Here is a 15031-nt window from a genome sequence, read left to right as displayed (position 1 = left end):
TGATGATATTGATGGACAACACTTTACTCCTAATAACTTTTTGGACCCTCCCCCGTTCCTTTGACTTTGGTGGATGTGCCACGTGCCCAGTGGAGAGAAAGCAAGTAGACACTCTAATTTTAAACTTGCACTGTAAAGCACTTTCAAAATAGTAATAGTTGAGCTTCATTTCGGACCTGACTTTCCTTCTCAATCCATTCCCCAGGACCCCTCTCTGCTGATTCGTGTCCTGGTCTATCGGGGGCCGTTTTCTGAAATCGCAAAGCACAGTTTATTGCGAAGCTGAGTGGGTGGGTCCACGCGCACACCCAGACTCCGGCCAGGACGCCGATCCCAAAGCTCCGCGTCGCGCGCCTGGATCGCGGTCCCGCTCCCTTCGTCCGGCCTCACCACAAATCCCAGTTTGAAAGAAAACTTCTCGAGGCCGAAATGAACCTCCCCTCGCCGTTGCAATTCTTCCTTCCGAGCCGGCAGAAAACGTGAGATTTACTACGACTCGCGGGGAGTGGATGGGGGCTGCCGCAGCACTCTCGGAAGCGGGTTACCTGGTCCTCCCCCACCCCCGCTTTGGGGGCGGGGTCCGCCGTCTGGGGGCACCGGGTCAGGGGCGGCGCGGGTGGGCGCGAGGGAGGGCGCGCGTCGCGGAGCCGCCGGGGCAGCACTTGTCCTGTAATCGATTGCCGAGCGCGCCGAGCGGCGCAGCGCGCAGACACGCGCACACGCGCCCTCGCCAGCCCGCGCGCACACATATACACACACGCACACACGCACAGGAGCCCAGGGCCCGCACACGCGCGCGCGCGCGCGCACGTCCTGCCGCCCGCGCCCCGGGCCCCGCCGCCCGCCGCCAGCCCGCCCTCCGCCCGCGGGCGTCTGCGCGAGCCCGGCCGGCGGGGGAGATGTGCTCGGGCTCCGGCGGATCGGTTTCTCGGGGTTTGACCAGCTGTCCCGGGCTAACCCTGCTCCTCGCTGAAGATGGAGGAAGTAAAAACAGGATTACCCTTAGCTACAGATCCACTGCCTTAGTTTCCACCACCAACTGCAGTGCACAAACACACGTTAGGCACAGGAAAGAAAGAAAGAGAGAGGACACACTAACAGTAAACACAAACAAAAGGGTGATGGGATTATTTTACTGCATGCACTGCTGAGGTAAATCTCCGCTTGCCTTTTGCGTGGTGAAGAACAGCTCTTGTTTTGTCTTCTGATTCATAGGTTATATATAAATATGTGTATCTGATTTGCAAAGGGGGGGAGTGTTTTCAAAGTTAAGTGTAATTATATAGTATCTCGTTTTGCACTGTTATGTGATCAAATGACTTGTTGCTATTAACCAGTAATAATAATAATACTATAGATATTTTTCTCTGGGAGGGATGGATTGTGGTTATGATTAGGGTAATGATTTCTGTAAAGGACGCTCAGGGAATCGGGTTGAAGATGATGTCTTCTGCCTTAATTTATCGTCCCCTCCTTGTAATCTGTTTCTGGGATGTTAATCGATTAATCAGTTCTCATCTCTATAGCTGTCATGGATTTGGACTTGTTTTGCTTTGTTTTAACTTGAATTCCAAGAAAGGTTGGGTAGCCTGGAATAAATTACAGCTGTCCAGATAGAAGGTAATATCCAGATCCTGTTGGAATTGAACAACAACAACCTGGTATGACATGTAAAAATGCAGCCGTTAAATCACTTTGACAGGTTCTGGTATGGGCAAAAGAGATGGAATTAAGATTTAATTTATTATTATTATCATTTTTTTGCCAAGGGCGAAAAGCAGTCCTGTGAAGTTGGCCTAGGTTCTTTGCTGGGTTCTCCCTGACTGTCCCTCCCCTCTCAACACCCCTCCACCCCCCCCCCCCCCCCGCCTTTTCTTTCAGTTTTCTTGTCTTAGCTTTTGGTCGATTCTTAAGGAACCGGTGGATCAAGTTTTTTCTCTTCTTGTTAATCGCATTGCTGTAGCACTGACTGACCTCTCTCTCTCTCTTTTTTTTCCTCTTTCCTGAAAGTACGTGGTGCCATTCCTGAGTGACTTTTCCTACTAGACCATCCCAAAGGGACGAGGGGGAGGGGTAGAAGGAGGAGGAGAAGGAGAAGGGGGGTGTTCCTTCTCTCTCATTTCTTGGTTTTGTTTATCAGCCGATCTGTTTGCTGGATTTGGGCTCGGAATGACCCACCTGTAAAGTGCTTTTCCTTCCTCCTTGCCTTGAACTCTGCAGGGGGCTTGGCTTGGAAGGGGCAAGGGAGGGAAAGAGAAGGGGGAAACACAAAAAACTTCTTTCTTTCTCTCTCCGTTTATCTTCAGCCCGACATTGTCACCTCCTCTTTGAGGGGTTAGAAGAAGCTGAGATCTCCCGACAGAGCTGGAAATGGTGATGAATCTTTTTTAATCAAAGGACAATTTCTTTTGTATGTACATTTCGTTTCTCTTTCTCCTTTTCTTTCTTTCCTTCTCTGAGGGTTAATAACCATTTCATTGATGGGGCAGACTTCTTTCGCTTCTCCCTGACGTTTCTTTCTTAATATGTGTGTGTTAAATGTGTACATTTTTAAAGAGATAAACTCATTTGTAAAATATCCGAAGAAATTGCTCCCCTTTAAACTTTACGGATGCCTTTCTCTAAAGCCTTATGTAATCATAATTTGAAAGAATTTGATAACAGTACAGCAGGTTGAAATTTAAGTGCTATGTAGTGACTGAGTTGGGAATTTGATCTGATTATTCCATAAAGGAAGAAAGAAAAGTTTTTTTGGGGGGGCGGTAGGGAGGGTGGTGGTGCAGAAGGGGAGGGGAGGGAGAAGGGAAGTGGTTTTGGAGACAAGAAGTGAAGCTGCCTGTTTTCCAGTAAGTAATGGAGAAATTCCAGGAGCCAGGGCTAAATATACTTGGCGATCAATACAGAAATGGCTCATTGTGAATAATTTAGCTGCTGGTGCAGTGAGAGTTTTGAAACTAAAGGCAAAAAGGACCAGGGCCAAAGGAAAAAAAAAAAAAAAAGTAAAAATCTTCTCAGGACATGTCAATTCTTTAAACTTTTTTCTTCAAAGAATACAGTTAGCTTATCGATCTTTTCATTATGTGAAATCAAAGCTAGGGGGTGTCATCTCATACAATTTACTTTTGTTTCTGAGAATTAAGTTCTTGTTTTGTGTCATTGGTGCACGAAAATAATTCCCCCCAAACTTTGAAAAAGTGATCCCCTTCCCCTCTTCAAAAAGTGTATGAATTTTTCAAAATTGGAGTGTATTAAGTAGGCTCGGCATGGTATCCAACCATGGTCTGGCAGGAAATTAAGGTTACATTGAACAGGTGCTTACACAGAACTTGGGGTTGGCTAAAATGTCAATACAAGCCTGGCAGTTGGGTAACTGCTGCAGAAACCTTCGAGACATACTTGGGCACGAAGTTTTTTTGTTTTGTTTTGTATTTCTTCTGTTTGTTTGTCCTCCCCCCCCCCCCCCCATTAGAACATGATGAACCAACTTGCAACAATTGTGAATAGAGCTATCTGTATACTCGGGAAGTCCTTGATTGTAGGAAGTAGTGAATGGTAAAATACTTCAATCCCAGTTAAAGCTGGCACTTTGGAGGTGTACCCCCTTCCTATTTTTTTTCTCTAAACCGAGTAAATTCTGATTAAAAGAGTCATTCTTTTCTTGCTGCAGCCCATCTCATAGCACACTTATCTTTCCTATCCTATCTCCAGCAGGAATCAGATCATTTGCAGAAAGAGTTCAGTGACTTGCAAATGAGCACATACAGTACACTGTAGTATGTTTCTTGGGCACAGGTTGCAGCAACAGCAACATGGGCTAACTGCTTGGAGCTTCAAATAAGTTAAGCATTTAATGGCAGATACTGAAAGGAATCATTGTGTTAAGGGTATAATCTTTTGTATTGCAGCACTGCACTTTGACTATGGAAACAGAGGCTATTGATGGCTATATAACGTGTAAGTATTCATTTTCATTAATCTGTTATTGTTAATAAAATTATGTTTGTTACCTGTATTGTAATTTCTGAATTGGAAGTTTTTATCAAGAACTGTAAACTCTTACCTCCTATCTGTTCACAATTTCACCTGGTAAATGAGTTTGAGAAAATAGCACTGAAGTGAAAGAAGAAGGAACTATAGATATATACCTGCTATATTAAGGATATTATTTAAATCAGTAGTAGCTTAGCAGATCAACACTTTAGGACTTTATTTTTTTCATTTACTTTAAGTCTAGAATAGGTCGGGTTACATATATGTCTACTAATATGGCATGTACTAAATACTTAGTACTCTGTAACCTAATTTTTCAGACACATAATGTGAAAGAGAATTAGCTCACTCAAGTTGACAATTTTTTTTAGCAAACTCTCCTTTCAAACATCTAACTCTCTGATAGCCAGTATTTTGGAAATGCTCATTAAAAATACTGTGTGCTTAAGGATTAAATTAGATGTTAAAAGAAAACATTTTTTTCAACTAGAAGATACTTTAGAAATCAACTACTCCAGTCTCCATTATTTTACAGTTAAGATGAATGTGATAATGAAATTTTGTAATTTTTTTATTGGGGGCTGGTTGTTGCTTTTCGTCATTTCGTTCATTTATTATGTATTTCTAAATAACATTTCCTTATAGTTTCTTTTTAAGGGAAAAATGTATTTCATTAAAATCATATATGCATACCCCTGCATATATGATTACAAAGTTGGTAATTAGATTTTAGATGACAATGAACAGAGATCAAAAGATTTTATTTTGTGAAAACAGGTGACAATGAGCTTTCACCTGAAAGGGAGCACTCCAGTATGGCAATTGACCTCACCTCAAGCACACCCAATGGACAGCATGCCTCACCAAGTCACATGACAAGCAGTAAGTCTTCATTTTATGATTTTTTTTTTCCTATTTCTCTAGCGATAGACTTGAAGTTGTTAGGTCTGTAGGGTCCTCGCACATTGTGGTGTAGCTGCTGCTTTAGATTTTGTTAAAGAAAGAACAACACAGATTTATTCCTGTTCATTTTGGTATCGTAAAACATGAGCCTGCTTACTAGTCTGAACTATCCCAAGGTGGCATTTGGGAGCTGGTGCTTACCTGTATCAGGTAAGAAATGTTAGGCTTTGCTGGTTATTCTTTTGTCTTGCCAGGTTTATGACTAGATTTGTTTTTGTTGCTAGGTAAAAAAAATATGGAAACACGTTATTTCCAAAGGACTCTTCGAAGTAAAAAAAAGAAAAAGAAATTATTTTCTATTACCTTGGCATAAAGCTAATCCATCAGTGGTAGAATTGCAGTGTTAGTTGCTTTTTTTTTTTTTTAAACATGTGAAAGTTTCGTGTCCAGAGCATTGGAAGTGAAATGTAATTGAAAATTTGTGGAACTCATTTACATCTATTTCTCTGACAAAGTGAAAGCATTTTGTTTTAGACTGTCCAGAGAATTGAGAAAATTTGGAAGGATGTTTTGAACTTGCAGGAATAGACAGTTTTGGCTACTGTTTTTGATAAAGGGACATTCATTGATATAGTAAACACTGTTTTTGTGTAATAGAAAAGCAACTTACATGCTGTCAGTGACAAGACAAAATACTTTATTAAGAATTTGTTTTATTTTCTCTTAATTATAATGTTTCATAAGTTATCAAGTACAAATGCTCTGTTACTCCTACTTAAACTTAATTTGAAATCGTGTGTTTATACTTTTGATATGTGTTATATTCTTATACAGAAAGGCCATCTGATTTACATGTAAATATAATTTAATTTAAAAGCTTTCTATTTGGGTGACACGTGAAGGAAAAGCATTTTCTTTCCTTTTTAAATGAAGATTTAATAACTAAAGGAAACTGAATCATCAAGTGAATTATGAGCATGTTCTTAATATGTTAATTCTGATTATCCTGAGAGAACAAATTTTCTTTCCACTTCCCTCTTACAGTTTCAAAACTTGATGTTATTGTAAAGCTACTAGCTTCATAAGTAGTTAAGACTTTTGAATTATAAGCAAGAGTATATAGAATACTATTGAATACATTTTGCAATTCATTAACTTTAAGTGGTTCTAGTTACTGACTTGAAAGTTTGACTGAACTATGTGAACTTACTTTACTTATTTAAAAGTTTTCTTTATTTTTATTAATGGGAAGCACTTCCTAGGAAGATTTCATTCTAGAAGCAGTCATTGAAATTCCTTTATCATGTAGGAAGAAAATTAATAGTTAGTGATGCAATGTATATTAAATTATAGTGCTAATCTCTTGTAATGGATCTTGTAGCATTAATTTATTTTTTCTGCTAGTTGGCTATTGATTTGATAAAAGTTATACTACTATTGCAATGTAGGGAGTACAATTTTTACATTTTAACATTTAATGTTACTAGGTCCTTGGCAGGATAGATTTTTTATTTTTCAGATAATTTTCATTTAATTTCCTAAAGAGTAAAGATAGATTGATATGCAATTTCTGCTAGTTTAATATTTAGCTATTGTCTTTAGAAACATTGAATATAAGGGGTACGTAATAGTGGGTAATCAGACTTTGACTGTCATCCCCCAGCTACTGCTAGAATATCAGCTGGAAAATACTTGTTAATTGGTTAATTAGCTCCTTTATTTGTGAATTTGATTTTGGTTTTGCAAGTAGTCCTTTCTAAAAGGCAGTTCACTCATTTATTTTAAGTAAACTTTGCAGAGTATGGGCATGATCAGTTTGGACAAATAAGAACTGTGCTTTTGATATTTGAGTTTTTCTCACCCAACAGCAGTAAAATTATGTTTGGTAAAGAGGTTTTGTTCTTGTTTCTTTTTTTTTAACTTACTAGCCTGTGGCAATTCCATGTTAGTATAGTTTTTAGCTAAGCTGCATGTGTTTTCACGTTCTTTTCCAAAGAGTTGCAGGTTAAATATTTTGGCTCTCACTTCAGAGCTGTCTGTTGCATCCTTTACGTAGCCTCTATTTACAGTATCTAGGTTACCCACTTAGGTGTTAGATGGAGAAGATACCCATTTTTCCTCTCTGTTAGATCTAGGAGAATATCAGCATTTTAGATTGCCAAAGCAAATAGTGCTAGAGAGGGACTCTTGTCTGTTAATTAGAATAAGAGACCTACAATCGGTCACTCAGATGTTTTTCTATGACTTGGAATAATTTTTTGTGCGTGTGTGACTTGTCAAATCACTTGTGTCTGAGATTACTGGTTTTCCTAAATCCTTTTATATGCATTGCTGACTTTATTATATAAAAAGAACTTATTTATTTTCCGCATTTTTTAATATCTTCAAATAATCTTTCTGAAGGGCTGTGACTTCCAAAAACAGAATTGCAGTTTTGGTTGAAAGTATTAGAGCTGAAAGTAAATGTGAAAACCTTTATGATAGAATAAGATAGGTTCCATAGCAGCAAGGAGGACAAGAGTATGTGTGTAAGAGGTAAAAAGTTATCTTAAAACAGTTTAGAAAAAAAATAAAAGGAATAAAGCCTTTGATTTTATGAAATAACTGACGTTCTAGCAGTGAAGTAACACTACCATGTGATAGCCCACTTATTTTGGCTTTAGGAAAGTGGTCAGTTTTATTCTAAGGTCATAGTCATTTGTTTAGGTTATTCTATGACTATTCTAAGATGAAGGGTATCTGTACAACTTGCTGCCAGCTATTGTATAAAAAATAATGACAGCAGCTATCATTATTTGACAGTGCTAGAAGAGAGCATCAGTGACTTGGGAGAGAACTAAAAATGTTACAGTGCCTGACAGTCTTTGGTTTTAAAATTCAGCATGTAAGATTAAAAAGAAATAAGAGGTATTAGTGAACTTAACATTTTGTAATGACTACATCCTATATTTTCGAGTGGATTTCCTTAGAGAAACTTAGACTTTTTCTTCTAGAATAAGGATCTCTTTGATAAGAAGATGGGCATTGTTGCCCAAGATCATTAGTGTACACACTGAGTCTGCTGACAATCTTCGGTGTCAGGGATGACAGTATATGCCTTGATGGCTACTGGAAATACACAGTGTTAAGTGATTTTAAAAATAGAATCTGGAAGTTAAGAATCTGAGACAGACAACGCAGACAGAACAATACAAAAATAATCCATATTGTATTTCGGCCCATCAGATGAGACTTACTTTGTGATTCCTTATGTTTCTGGGTTAGCTCATTTCCAATTCTTGTATAGTTGCTTCAGTATCGGTTTCAAACTGTGCTATACCTGCTGCTGAGTATTTTGAAAGATTTTTAAGGTTCAAAAAATTGTCATTAATTTTATTTTTCTCATCATCATTTACTTTTATAATGCTAATAAGTAAATTTTCTTTGGAGAGAGCTAATGGTGTGAAAATACATTGTGACATAAATTTTGTTTCTATTACTTCCTTCACATGGATCAACTTTGCAGTCAATACCATTTATCAGTCAGTTTGATGGCCAGGTGGCATGTATGGAATTGGAAGAAGTAGTAACTCTAGTTTTACAAGACTCTGACCAATAATCAGGTCAGGGAATCTAGTTTATTCTTTTTAGAGTGCTTCACATTCATTTTTTTTCTTAGCTAGTTTCCATTTTTAGAACCTAGTGAAGCATAAGTATAGTATGATTTCTATTTTTCTTGTGAGGAAGTGGAGGCTTGAAGAAACCAGTTGGCCTCTTAGGTCCCTTAGCAGAAGGATAAAGTTGTCAGGATTGGGATATAAAACTGATATTACCTTGTGGGTTAGATCACTTTATTGATAACTCTTGAAAATGTCATTATCTCAGGGTGCCCACCATGTCCAGTACTGACCCATGTTTTAGTGACAAAAACAGTATTACAGAAGTAGAATAGGGTTATTATGAGGGTGGAATGATAACAGATAATCTTGTTAAGCAGATGCTCTAATGCACTTTTTAAAATATAGCTTATGTTTTGGGACTCACCAGCTTTCTGAGTTGTCTTCTGTAGCTTAGTTTGGCAGTCACCCTTGGCTGGATTTCCATAGGACACACCCTAATATAACACCAGATGGACTTGATGTAAAAGCTCGCTCTGTTTTCAGTTGTAGTACTTAGTTTTGTATATATACCCAACATACCTTACATTTAGTTTTTACTTGTTAGGAAATTAAAAAAATAAGTTTGACTTGATTTCTTTACACCTATCAGTGGTAAGTGTCATGGCCATGTACCAAAAGGAAAAAAAATAGGAACTAAAGGAAGTACATATGAGCAGGGAATTAACAGCAAAATTTCTGTATTTTTTTCTTTGCTGCTCATTCCACTCCCACCCCCCCACTCCCCCCACTTTTTAAGTCTGCTTTGAAGTAAGAATAAATGTCTGTCTTGGAGAAACAAAACAGCTTACTGTAGAGGTGTTGTTTATATTGCCTCTATCTTTGTCCAAATTTGTCTTCCCCACTGGAAATACATTAAAAACAGTGTAATGTGATTGGTTAGGTTCTTTTGGGAGTCTTCCTTCAAGCCGTAAGGAATTGAGATCCCTGGGTCCCATCCTCTTCTCTCCTAACTTTGAATATCGATACATTTTGATTTTATGATGTTCTGAAAGATCAATAGCAGGGTCACAGTCCTAAGATGAGGTAGACTATGTTGTTTTTCTTTGCTTTTTTCCTTTATATCTGTTTATATAATATATATTTATTGACCTGTTAGTATTTTCCTTTTGTGAATTAATCAAGACTTAGGATATCTCTGCTGAAATAGGTAAAGAGTATTTAGGAACTATTTTCTCTTATTATAAATGTGTAATCACAACTGGAGTGAGAGAAAGAAGGGGGGCATAATTTATTGAATATATATAGGCACTATACTAAGTGATATACCCAGCACTATACTAAGTGATCCATATTATTTCACTTAGTCTCCACAACAGCTCTGTGAGGTTACTCTGTTTATAATACAGAAAACCGAGGCTCAGAAGCAGTAGATTGCAGGTGGTTAGAAATATGGGCTTTGGAGTTATACAGGCCTGTGTTAGAATTCTTGCTTTGCCACTAGCTTGCTGTATGGTCTTAGTCATGTAACTTAACATCTCTGAGCTCCAGTTTTCTTATCTGTAGAATTGGGAAAAGCAATACCTAAGTCAGTGGACTGTTGTGAGGTTTATTTTTTTATCTTTATTTTTCTTCTTTTTCACTGCGCTGCGTGACACGTGGGATGTTAGTTCCCAGACCAGGGATCGAACCCATGCCCCCTGCAGTGGAAGTGCAGAGTCTTAACCACTGGACCACCAGGGAAGTCCCTGTTGTGAGGTTTAAATGAGGCAATATTATGCAAAATACTTAGCACAGTTCCTGACACATGCTAAGATCCAATAAATAATCACTGCTGCTATCACTCAGAGTGGGCAAGTTTCTTTCGCACCAAACCATGATTCATAAGAAAGTTTTTTTTTTTTTTTCAAATCAATATCTGTTTGAAATCCAGATCTTTTGCTCTTTCCATTTTACTACGTAGGTCCATGGAATGGAGATAGGCATTTCTAATAATTTAGGGTAAAAATGAAAGGAAAAACCCCTCTATTATTTAAAGCATCTGTGAAGATTTTGGTTAAGAAAGAAGTAGAGTTTGTCTGTGTGCCAGAGATTCTTTTTATTGGGTTTCAGTGTCCCTGAGATAAATTTTATATTTTTGGTTACATGTAAAGAAAATCATTGCTTATCATTGGTGCTCTAAAGACACTGGTCTTTAAGAATGGAAAAAGTCCTCTTAGTAGAGTAACCTAGCCATATCTAGAATCAATTCTTTCTTTGAAAATCTGTATCTAAAATTTCACCGTATTTGTTGCTTCTGGTAGTACCATCACTTCTCATTTGATGATACCTAATCAAGTTGTACGCCTGATTGTTGCTAATTGTGCATTTTGGGTGTAATAGTTTAGGTGTTTTAAATTTGAAGTAAACTTAAAATAAAATTATCACTTACAAGCATTTGACATGTTGCTATATCGTTCTAGTTGATTAATTCAACAAATATTTGTAGGCTATCTTTTATGTGTCAGGCACAGTAAGGTGAATCCAAAGGTGAATAGTACACTATTTTTGTCCTCCTGTAGCTCGTGCTCTGGTTTGAAAGAGACATCCGAACAGGGCATTATACTATGATAAGCTCAGTGTTATTATTATGGGGAGTGAGGGGTGGTACTAGTTTGAGAAGACTTCCTGGAGGGAGATGATGCTTAAGCTGAGACTTATTAAATGAATAGGATTTAGGAGAGAAGCAGAAGGCTTGTTCACCAAACAAAGCCACAGCGGGAGCTGAGAAAGAATATGATATGTTCTGGGAAATACAAACAGATTGGTATTTCTGGAGTGCAAAGTTGGAGTCTTGGAATTTGAAGCCAGAGATGACTCTGGAGAATTAACCAGGGCAAGATAATGGAATATCTTTTATAAGAGGAAACTTGGATTTCATTTTCAAGGGAGCACAGGGTTTTAACAAAGAAGATTACTTCAGTTTTTTTTATTGACATGGATCATACCAGCTACAATAGGAGTAAAATGATTGTGGCCAGGGAACACTCTAGGGGCAGGGGGTTCTTTAACAGGCTGTTGCAACGACAGAGTGAAAAGTCATGAGAGCTAGTGGTAGTGAAGATAATAAGGAAGAGAAGGATTTGGGATATAATAGCTTAAAGTGGACAGGACTTGGATAGTAGGGTTAAGGAGAGGAGAAAGTTCATGATGATGATATCTAGATTATTGGATAGAGGCAATAGGTTCCATCAGGGAAGATAGGAAATCCTGGAGCAGGTTTCCAGGAAAAGATTTAGTTTAGTTTAATTCTGTATACAGAGAGTTTGAAGCACCTGTGGAATTTGGGAGAGGCTAGTAATCAGGCAGGAGGATAGTTTAAACTAAGTGTGAATTTTCCTAATTAGTGATATCTAATATGTAGCTTGTGGTTTTGTTACTTTCCCTCCTGTATTACTTTAACAATAGTTTAGTATTTCTTTAAAAAATTCTTCCCTAAGTAATTCTCAGCATTTGATCAGTGACCATATTTCCCCAACTGCCCCCATTGAATCAAAATTCTATATGGAAATGTACGATCACAGGTTTAATGAGCTCTTTTTGCTTAATGGAGTCCTTTTATGCTAGTCTCAGAAGTTGGATTAGTTGATGTGATTGACTCACTGATTTTTAAACAAAACATGCTAGCCCTCTCCTTAAAATTTTGATGGTTACATATTTTAAAAAAATCATATGCCATACACTCCAAGGCCTCTACTGTAATGATTTGTCTTTATTCTGTAACCTATTTCTCATCTATAAATACATAGCTTAAAACATATGAGGAATCATTTGTTAACTAAGTACTAGCCAGTCCTGCTACATTAATAGCCAAAGAATTTAATGATTTTATGCAGAGCCTTTTTGAAAACTTTGAGATAAATATACAACATGATATATATCATTTGGAAATTATTTGGTACATAATTTTTTTTTAAGTTTATAATATTGTGCCCCTTGGGATAAAATAATGTAAGGGGAAAAGTGTGGTATAGAAAACATCTTAATCTATTTCCTCAAAACATATATTATAGAACTCTATCTTAGAAATTAAGCCCTGATTACCCAAGACACCATGAAATTTCAAATGAATGTTAATGATGAAAATAACTTCATCTGAGATTTCCTGTATGTGGAGATTCAGAACTTGCTGTGGAGATATTTTTATCTTTTAATCACTGATCCAGCAAACATTTATTAAGCATTTTCTTTGTGTGATGCACTGCTGATGCTGGGGCACAAAAAATGTGTTAGGGCTTGTTTTTGGAATGGATGTTATCTTTCAAGGTCCAAGTGAATTCATATTTTATTTGAGATATTAATAATCCCATTGCATTTAGAAGCAAATAAGTGTGTTGTGCTCACCATAGTTTATATCCATTGTAGAGAAATGAACTGCTTCTCACCTTTTACCTCTGAGAATTCTTCAAAAGTGTATAAATTTGAAGACACACAATGAAACAGAGACAAAAATACAGCCAGCTTCTAAAATAAGTTCCCACAGGAGAACATTTCTCCAAGAAATTTTTTAGAATGTAGGATTTTGTTCTCAGCCTTGTAAGTTCCGAAACTTGATTGGCAGCATGCATAGAGTGGTCCCGTATCTCAAGGTTGACTCGCATTAAACAAGTTTACAAAATTGATGTTTAAAATTGGAATACCAATTTATGTCTGTACTTTCATTAAAAATAAAACAAACAAACAAAACCTGAACCAACTAACATAGGATCTGGATCACCTCAGCTGGCTTGACCAGATCTTTTTTTGTGTGTGTACTGACCTATATGGGTAAAGCAACAAAGGTCGTTTGGTTAGCAAGGAATCCAAACAAAGGGAGTTAGTTACATAATTCAAATGTTTAATGGCATCAGACTAAGAGACCCTAATATGTTCAGCATCACAATAGAAATAGCAGTGCCATTTGCATCAGTATGGTTGAAGTCTTTTGTCCAATTCCTTCTTCCCTGAATGGACATGAATTTAGATTCCCTAGATATAGCCTCAGCCAAAATACTTCTGAGAGTCATTTTTTTTTCTTGGCTTCCTTGGCTAAATCCCGCAGATTCAGTTTTTAACTTATACATGTAATCAGGTTATAACCAATTCTTGTCAGCCTAGGATCCGTTCATTTTCTTTAATGTAATTTTACATTTCTGCTTAGATTTGTTAAATGTTGATTTTATAGCCTAACTCTATGAAAGCTATCTTATAATACCTATAAAGGACACCCCAACTACTATTACCATAAATTCAAACTTCCATTCACAGAAATGTTGATGGGTGATGTGGCCAGCAGTTTAAGAGGTCTTAGTATCTATTTTAGATGAAGATGGAAAATAGCACTGCCACCTGAGAAAGGCACCTTACGTTAGCTGGGGATCTAGGAGAGCTTCTAATTAATAGGTCAGGAGGAATAAACATCACACTAGTTTCATGAAATCTCTGAAGTAGTCCGGCCACAGCAAATGAGATTTTATAGAAAAGTATAGTATTTTAGGTTAGTTAATAGGGAAGGCTATCTTAATTACTGAGTGTGAATTTAAGAATATTTTTTCAAAGCACACAGCTTTATTTTGGGGCCACATGTTGATTATAAAGAAATTAATTAGAGATTTTCCAGATGTGAATCTTTGAAGAAAATGGCTATGCCTTATCTATTGGGTTGGCCAAAAAGTTCGGGTTTTTCCGTAAGATGTTACAGAATATTTCTTCATTCCCAGTATACAGTACCATACTGGGTCATTGTAGGAGCCCAGTAATTATTTATTGAATTAAGGAACTGCTTATGATTCACATATTGCATATGTGTATTTAAATAATGTGTTTCTGATCTATTTGAGGAAAATTGGAAAGTTGATTTCTTAGATGTTGAAATAATTCTGAAATCCCATTTTACTTGTGATTTTCTTTGTTAGGGTATGTATTTATTTCAACCATGTCTCAGTCTCAAAAGGATTTTGTAATCTTCAGATCAGCCCCAAACAGATGATCTTCAAGATTCTAAACGTCTCTTCAGTTTTCTGATTCCATACTAACATAGTCAGTGGAATTCAAGTTAGTGTAAATGTTTCAGTGAATATGTTATAGTCATCATCATTGTCTTCATTACTAATATCTTTATATGACACATTTAGTGTTTACAGATTTCACGCCACATATAATTTTAAAATCAGTTTTTCTATCACTTGTTTAAAACTGCATGTACAAAGTGGAATGCTTCAATTAACTTTTCTTATGCTCTCCAGATATTTTGAGGAGCATATAATTAATCAGTGTAAAGTCACGTTCTAATAAATTAACATTCTGGTGTCTACACCTTTGACATTTTTGTCATTGCTCTCTTATTATCATGGAAGCTGTAGCTCTCCTTACACCTGACGGTGTCAACTTTACCTGCTACTTACTAAGACATCAGTATGCAGGGCTTGGCCATATTTTGAAGTGCTGGGAAGCTACATTGCTCTGTTTCTGTTGAATTAACTAAGAATTTCTGGCTGAGTTCTAAAGAGGAATTATTCCTTCTG

The 15031-nt window shown here is 37.1% G+C and overlaps 1 protein-coding gene across 8 annotated transcripts in view; it reads left to right on the top strand.

Annotated features, from left to right (window-relative positions):
- The first annotated feature begins 210 nt into the window (after positions 1-210).
- IKZF2 (IKAROS family zinc finger 2) overlaps positions 211-15031 on the top strand; it is a 173841-nt gene continuing 159020 nt past the window's right edge. For 4 of the 8 annotated variants that reach the window (XM_059928631.1, XM_059928628.1, XM_059928629.1 and 1 more), the window contains exons 1-4: positions 975-1152; positions 2307-2410; positions 3906-3954; positions 4768-4872. In XM_059928631.1, coding sequence (XP_059784614.1) covers positions 3921-3954; positions 4768-4872 — 139 coding nt within the window. In that variant the 5' untranslated portion in view covers positions 975-1152; positions 2307-2410; positions 3906-3920. Of the gene's footprint in view, positions 480-974; positions 1153-1969; positions 2010-2306; positions 2411-3905; positions 3955-4767; positions 4873-15031 lie in introns of those variants that run through there. The other 4 variants (XM_059928624.1, XM_059928626.1, XM_059928627.1 and 1 more) reach the window with 4 other exon arrangements.

Source organism: Balaenoptera ricei, chromosome 7, assembly GCF_028023285.1.
Source record: "Balaenoptera ricei isolate mBalRic1 chromosome 7, mBalRic1.hap2, whole genome shotgun sequence".
NCBI lineage: Eukaryota > Metazoa > Chordata > Mammalia > Artiodactyla > Balaenopteridae > Balaenoptera > Balaenoptera ricei.
This window is presented reverse-complemented; position numbering and strand designations above follow the sequence as displayed.